Here is an 8,002-nt window from a genome sequence, read left to right on the forward strand (position 1 = left end):
AAGAGAGAGGAACAGGGGGTGGGCCCCAGCTGTGGGGCCCACCCCCTGTTCCTCTCTCTTGCGAGTTGGGTGCGAGTTTGGGGGGCGAGCAAAATAGCATTTTGGTAAAAATAGTTCATAATTTTTTGCAAAATATCTAACATTTTTTTTTAAGTAGGCTATTGGCTCAACAAAAAAAGTGTTCCTACCTAATTTCTTATTTTATTCAAATATTCTATTGCGCAGCATATAGATAATGAATGAAACCTAAAAAATCTTTTGATGTTGGCCATCACTCTCTCATGGGTCCAATCACCCACTCAAGCTTTGCTAAAAGCAGTGGAAAGGTGTCAAAGAAACAAGAATCTCGGGCCCACGGGTCCAATTTTTCCGACTCGATCCAATCTCTGACAGCAACATTTACCGCCTATCCGCATTATCGCTGCAGTGTGTGACGTGATACCACCTCAACTATAAGGCACTTATGCGGAAAAAAAAAAGTATTGAGGGGTTATGTATAGAAAATAATCTATGGAAAAAAAAAAAAAAATTTACAACATCCTGTAGTTTCAACTAATGTTGTTAAGATGCTTTATTGCTCTACAACCTGTTCTGTATATTTTGCTTTCTCAACAATATTTTGTGTTACATCAACATCCAATAAAAATATTTATATTAGAATTTGAACGTAGTTAGCAAAAAACCGGTCTCTAACGGTACTTGTTCAAATAGTCTTAAAGTTAATGATTGTATTAATCTATGTATATTATTCAACTAGCTAGTTAATATGTTATTTATTCTGAACTATTTAGACTAGTTCTGTATACTGTTTGCACTGATTTTGCAAAGATGTTTACATTGATTTAAAATTGACAATCAAATCAAGATTCACCTTTTTCCTATACTCCCGTGTATAATTTTCTATAGACGACCATCTATAGGATGCTTTTCCACGAGCTCTCATTGCTCCAGCTTCCCTATAAATAGAACCCCACATCTTCAATAAACCTTCACTTGGCTGGTATTTGGAGCTCCATTAAGAACCGGGTTTCGGAGTTATGAAGCCGTTATCGCCCCCGCACGTGCAAGGAGAGGGATCATGGGGGCATGAGATGAAGAGAGCCGTTGGAGATAGGCTGAGAAAGGCTTATGATGTAGCTTTGATTAGGAGTAGTTTGGATGATCAGAAGATAACGGGTGAGATGATGAGGGTTAGTGGGTCTGCGTCCGAGGATCCGATAAGGAGAGTGATGTTCTTGGGTCCTTGGAGTCACACATGAGCATCGTTAACGTCAATACAAATCTTATCACGATGCTTTCCATGCGAGTGGGGTATTCTGAACCCGAAAGGAGACGATCGATCAATTTTATCAAAATTGTATTAATTCTTCTAATGAACGGCTCAGAAGATATATCCTGCTTAGAAATTTGTGCTCCCTTGATGGAATACGTACTTGCGCACGCTTTGTATCAAAAGGAAAAGGAAATGGGACTTGATGATTTCTTTTGTATGTTTGGATGATGTTTGCGAGTAATTTGAACTTACAAATGATGAATATTTGAAAAACGCTTTAAATGAACTTTGTTTTCATTTATTATCTCAGGATTTAATTAAATGAAGTTGAAACTCATGGTAATTTAAGGTCTTTTGAGAGTAACAGATTATTAAAAACTAAACGAACGTAGTTTTTCCATTTCTATATTCTATTTTTAAAACCATTGTTTATTTATTTTTTGGATTGAGGATCCATTTCAGTAAGTTAAAGGTTAGTGTGAAATCATTAGCAATATTGAGAAGTATTTGACTTAGTAGCCAAAATTCAGCATGCTAATCATATTAAATATAAATCTTTCTTTTCCGGGTTAAATTTCTTATGAAGGAGAAGGCAAAGAAGAGGACAAAGGGCATAAGTTGCTATTTGATTATTTATCTCATGCATACTTAGATTGAAAGAGCAATATCTTTGACTAGACTAAATCAGTTAATGCAAAGGGAAACATAATTATAAAGGGAGTTTTCTTATTCACCTTAGTAACATATTGTTATAAATATAGAATAAGAACTTTTATGAATTAACATGTTTACATTATAGTTTTTTAAAGAGTTAAGCCATGATTGCAAACCGATCCGATTAAACAAAATTTACCTAACCCACTGATCTATTGTTAAGGATTTATACATAAATATAACCTCACACAAATAGGATAAAAAAGAATTATGAGTTTCCATAGAAGTTGGGTTCAATACCTAATGGCTTAAGCATGACATCTGAATTCCTTCCTGGATTAGATTTTGCATGAAAGTCCCACTACTATAATCAGTTACCTATTTTGAACTTGAAGATCCTAGTGATGCCTTGTTAATATGTTCGCAAAGCCACATACATGCCTGCAACGAATTCCTTGCTGAATTTGTTTTTTATATACCAAAGCTTTTTCCCTGTATCAGTTTTCTAGAAATAAGAAAATTTAATTAACAAGAATCAATTGTTTGAGGAAAGAATTAGGATGGAATTGTCCTTTTAGTTTTATATTTAACAGAATTTGTAACAGAAAGTTGAAAAAGGATCAATCTAATAATATCTAAAAAGGAGAACGAGGATTAAGTTGAGAAAAAAAAATAAAGTACTAGAGCCAATTTGAAAATGAAGCTCCGGTACATGAATCAATTTTGTCTTTTAGCCTTCCTAAAATGCTGCCATGAAACGTTGAGGTAGGTTGCGACTGATGCTTTCCAAAAAGTTGCTCTAGTGCATAGAGATTCTTCCTTCCACCGGGGTGAAGGAAAGTTAAAGGGAAGGTAAGATAATATGTAAAACTTGTTTGGGATAGTAAAAAAAAATCAAGGGGAACTTATTTCACCTCATTTAAAAGTGTAATAAAATGAAGGTAAGAGAAGGGAATTTATATAAAATGACATAAATATTTTTACATTTTATTAAGCTATGTTGTTGTTAGATCTTGATAGGGGATAAATTGGTCTCTCTACAGTTGTTTTGCTTTCCTCCTTTACTTTCACCATGATTACACCCCACATTTGAGAGGAAGAAAAAAAATACGGTTTTCTCCCCTCCTTTACCTTCCATTCTCCATGCTACCTAGCCCAATTTGATTCTCAAACAAAGTCAAAGCCTACCATAACTTCCCCTACCCCTCATTACCCTCAATCCAAACACACCCTAGATGTTCCCAATGCATCCTTGAATCCATGGATGAAAGAAAGTAAATTATTAAATTTCACTTTTGCAAAATATAAACAACTACGCAAAATAAACACATCTATTCCTTTATGCAAATAGGAGGATCAGAGATTTACTGTTCATGCTACAGTAAATGCTACAATAGTACTTACTGTAGCATTATTACTGTAGATAATAATTCATTTAAGATATTACTGTAGCGCGGGGGTATACTGTAACATTTAAAGAGATATTGTAGCAAAGCGGGATACTGTAGCACTTCCAAAATTTCAAATCATGACATATTAAAAAAAAAGAGATTACTGTAGTAAAAAAAAATACTGTGCTTTGCACGGACCGCAAACTAGTGTAATGAAATATGAAAATAAAAACTCCAGGACGGCCTCATCTGAAAATTTTGTACCGGGGTATTTCCAAATATAAAAAATCAGTGGGCTTAAACATAAAAAATGTACCACTTCATCCACTGTGTAGTCCCTTCACTCCTTGCTCAGATCTCATTCTTCTTCTCGCGTCCAATCCCAAAAAAAAAGACAAAAATGGCAAAAATAATCGATGGCAAAGCAATCGCCCTAGACATCAGAAACGAAATCGCCAAAGAAGTTCAAACCCTATCCCAGACTTACAACAAGGTACAATTTCTTTAAAAAAAATTGACTCTTTTCGTCGATTTCGTTAATAAAGTTGGGGTTTTGATCAGGTCCCAGGGCTCGCTGTGGTGATCGTGGGAACTCGAAAGGACTCGCAGAGCTATGTGGGCATGAAGAGGAAAGCATGCGCTCAAGTGGGCATCAGGTCTTTTGATATCGATTTGCCCGAAGATATCTCTGAGGCTGTGGTTATTGCCAAGGTCCATGAGTTGAATGCTGATCCTGATGTTCATGGTTAGTTTCTTTTTCTTGTAAATTTTCGATATTGTCTTTGGAAGGATATAATGAGAGAGAATCGATTGAGATGATTTGATGATTTGGTCATGTATATGTTGGAAGCAACTAAAAAGTATGCGATAATAATTAATTTAATGGCAGAGATGTCCCATAATTGAACAATATGGATAAATAGAATTCATGTAGGTGATCCTGAAAATTATTTTCTTAAAGGCTTTGTTGGTGGTGGTGTGTCGTGGGGGTTTTGATGTGATTTTGAGTCAAATTTGTTTCTCTGAAGGAGTTGGAGTTAAGTGGTGTATAGAAGGTGGTATTTTGATAAAAGAGCTTGCAGACATTTAAATTTTATTCGGATTTTCAACTTTTGTATCTGGAAGGAGATATAGTTTGCAATCGTGGCATGTATATGGTGAGATATTGGAGGCTAGTATCATGGTGGAAGGTCACCAAAAAAGGTTTCTTCTTCATGATGGAGTTTTGTGTAGTCATACTGAATTTGGTTTTGGATCAAAGATGTGGGTTTTATAAATGTAGGTTAAAGACTCCGTGACTCGTTAATCTTTAGCTTGCATGGAGAGTTATATGTGAAACATTGAATGCTGATTCTGATGTCTTAATCATGATTAGTTATTTCATATTTGAAGAAGTTTGGTAGTTCTGGTATTGATGATAAGTTCTTTGTGAAGGAGCATATTCAGTATACTTTTATGATTTGAGAATTGGGTTTTAGTTATCAATTGGAGATGGTTTTCCAAATGGGCTGCAGTCAATATGTGTGCTTCCTTCTCATTTATCACTATTTTTGTGATTTTGTTTACTTTAGTTTAGTTCATATGCATCTGAAAATTGCTAACCGAATTGTGCACACACAATTACATGTGGAAGGCTGATGTTGCTGCAAAATTTGTGGTTTAGATGTTGATCTTGATTCTCATGAGAGTTTTTCTTTGAAAAGGTGTGAGATCCTATGATGGTATTTTATGTAGGAGAGGCTAGCTCGATGTTAAAAATAGGGGTCAAGTTTTAGCTGAGAGACTGAGAGTACTACTTGCATGACTGGGCTAGATTTTTAGCTTTTATATGTTGGTCAGTTGTGTTGAATTGGATTTATGTTGTAGATGAAGACTTATGAGACTACAGATAATTATACTATTGATCTAGATCTGTTAGTGTAATATTATGGTATTTGGGACAGGGATGGTGGGTCTAACTGATTGTTCTGGATTAGAGTGAACTGGATCTTAACATCATTATGGCTTGTCCTTTTTCGTTGCAATTTGAGCTTGATTCTGAATCTCTGATTAGACCCCTACAGTGCATCAAAATATTGTTTAGTTGGATTTTCTGAATGATCTGAGCTTGGTTTAGTACCTTCAAATATTAATGGCAGTGCATTGTCCATCTATACGGTTTTTTTTAACTTGTCATTGAAGAAGATTTTACCTGGTTCATACTTATACATGGAGGGATGGAGGGAAGAACAAAATATAATAGGATGACTAAATAAGCTCTTGATTTAGAACTTTGCAATTTATAGTTTAATTATGCTTGTCTAACTTGGATATTGTACCTGGTGTAAGATGTTTCCCTGTAATTTCCGATAGTAATTGGAATTTATGTCCTTTTTTTATTGCAGACCTTTATTTTATGCTCTATTTATTTCAGGCATATTGGTTCAACTTCCATTGCCAAAACATATAAATGAAGAGAAAGTCTTGAGTGAAATCAGTATAGAGAAAGATGTTGATGGATTTCATCCTCTGAACATTGGCAAGCTTGCAATGAAAGGAAGAGAACCATTATTTTTGCCCTGCACTCCAAAGGTCTTTTTGATCTTCATAAACTCTAAAAATAGGTCTCAATTACCTCAGTGATATGTTGTATTAATTCATACTTTATTTATCCTAACTGCTATATTCTTTGCAGGGTTGCCTTGAACTTTTATCAAGGAGTGGGATAAGTGTAAAAGGCAAAAGGGCAGTTGTAGTTGGCCGCAGCAATATTGTCGGTTTACCAGTGTCACTGCTTCTCCTGAAAGCAGATGCGACTGTGACTATTGTTCACTCACATACTCCTGATTCTGAAAAAATTATTCGTGAGGCTGACATTATTATAGCTGCAGCTGGGCAAGCGAATATGGTAACTTGTTAATAGCTTCTCAATGCCTTCTTTATGCATGTTGAGTTTTGCCATATGTTAAATACTAGCTAATGCCCCAATGATCACGCATCTGAGTTGTGGAATACAACTCAGTTGCATAATTTCTTGTTATTTGATATTCATAAAGAAAATACTAATCGTGAAAATAATATTGTTCGGCAATGATTTTTGCGTAATTTGTGCTAGGTTGTTTGTAGTTAGAGAAGCAGTGTACTTAGCAACTAGAGGTCACTCCAACTATAAGAGCGGGAGATACAATCCCATGTTTTGATAGCATATACTTCTCCAACTGTACGAGGGCGGTGCTAGAAATATATCCAACACAGTAGTTGCGCAACTGCCCTCATTTTGGCTGCAGCTTCAACTTCATGATTTAGAGCCTAAATTTTAGTTATAACTACAAAATTTAGTCTCAAAAACACCAATCAAACAAGCGGTTTATTTGCATTATAATTTGAATAGCATGTGACTCCAACTATAATCAACCGGTCACACCCATAATGGTGTCGGAAAACTGGTCAAACAAGAAATCCCTGCCATAACTTCCAGTATTAGAGCTATCAAAAAGAGTCAACAATTCTAGGGTTAAATTATATACACACCCTGTATTATAGGAGGCTAGTCACTTTACCCCTAACTTTTTTATTAGTTTTCTAAAATTATGATGTCCAAGCGGAGTTGTCTCTCTGTTTTCTGTTTGTACTATAAGAGCACAATGGGTCTCATTGCAGCACATTGAAGGGGACTTAGTGGAGAAAACTATTATTGATTTAAGCAAAGGACGGTTTAATTATCCCCTTAAATTTTTTTTAGTGGTTGTTGTCATCTATTATTGTTGCTCCAGATCAAGGGAGAGTGGATTAAGCCTGGAGCTGCAGTTATCGACGTTGGGACTAACGCTGTCGACGATCCAAGCAGAAAATCTGGTTACAGGCTTGTCGAAGTGGCAGGGTGGTTGACTCCAGTTCCAGGTGGTGTTGGCCCCATGACTGTTGCAATGCTGCTCAAGAACACCTTGGATGGTGCCAAGAGGAAGATTGTGCAATGAGGAGCAAAATGAAAAATACTGGTCGATCTCAGCTTGTTAATGTTGTACATTTTAAATGTTTTGGTTGGGGATGACAAATTTGAATTTCTTTATGTTGCTCATGTTCTCCTGGGAAGTTGTTAAGGCTCCTCGTTTCTTTATCATTGATTCTTATCGAGCCTTAGGGGCTGTTTGGTTGGTTTCCTATAACGTTTCTTTATCATTGATTCTTATCGAGCCTTAGGGCCTGTTTGTTTGCCTAAAAAAAATTGAAAATCAAAGAAATGGAAAACTATTAAATCAAAGAATTGTTTTGGGAGTGTTTGGTTTGCTAAAAAAAAAAGAAATCAAAGAAATGAAGATGAGTTGTCACCTTATTATAGGATGATGTGAGTGATTTTTTAAGAAAACTTGTTTTGATGTTGTTTGGTTGGCGAAAAAAATAATGAAATAAATTATAAGAAACATATTTCTTGTAATAGGTTGTTTTCTTTTGCTTGGTTATTTCTTAAAAATAAGAAAATATATGAGATGAGTTTTTTGCTTGGTTATTTCTTAAAAATAAGAAAATATATGAGATGAGATGAGTTGTCATTATATTATTGGATGATGTGTCTCACACTTAAGGAAATTGTTTTCCAAGCTTTTTGGTAGGAAAACAAAGAAATGAAATGTTAATGAGATGAGATGAGTTGTCACAATCTTATTGGATGATGTGAGTAATTTTTAAATATAAGATGAGATGAGTT

At 35.2% G+C, this 8,002-nt stretch overlaps 1 protein-coding gene across 1 annotated transcript; it reads left to right on the forward strand.

Annotated features, from left to right (window-relative positions):
• On the forward strand, positions 3,648–7,463 carry LOC109820501 (bifunctional protein FolD 2). The gene is made up of 5 exons (XM_020386655.1): positions 3,648–3,811; positions 3,880–4,063; positions 5,732–5,889; positions 5,993–6,205; positions 7,071–7,463. Exons 1-5 carry the CDS (start codon positions 3,719–3,721, stop codon positions 7,272–7,274), a joined length of 852 nt encoding a protein of 283 aa, XP_020242244.1. The 5' UTR covers positions 3,648–3,718; the 3' UTR covers positions 7,275–7,463.

Source organism: Asparagus officinalis, chromosome 8 (assembly GCF_001876935.1).
Source record: "Asparagus officinalis chromosome 8, Aspof.V1, whole genome shotgun sequence".
NCBI lineage: Eukaryota > Viridiplantae > Streptophyta > Magnoliopsida > Asparagales > Asparagaceae > Asparagus > Asparagus officinalis.

Excerpts from the sequence above, each read along its gene's own strand:
- LOC109820501 (XM_020386655.1), top strand. The coding sequence starts at position 3,719 with ATGGCAAAAATAATCGATGGCAAAGCAATCGCCCTAGACATCAGAAAC. Across the intron at positions 3,812-3,879 it reads TATCCCAGACTTACAACAAG|GTCCCAGGGCTCGCTGTGGT; the intron begins GTACAATTTCTT and ends GGTTTTGATCAG. Across the intron at positions 5,890-5,992 it reads TTTTGCCCTGCACTCCAAAG|GGTTGCCTTGAACTTTTATC; the intron begins GTCTTTTTGATC and ends TATTCTTTGCAG.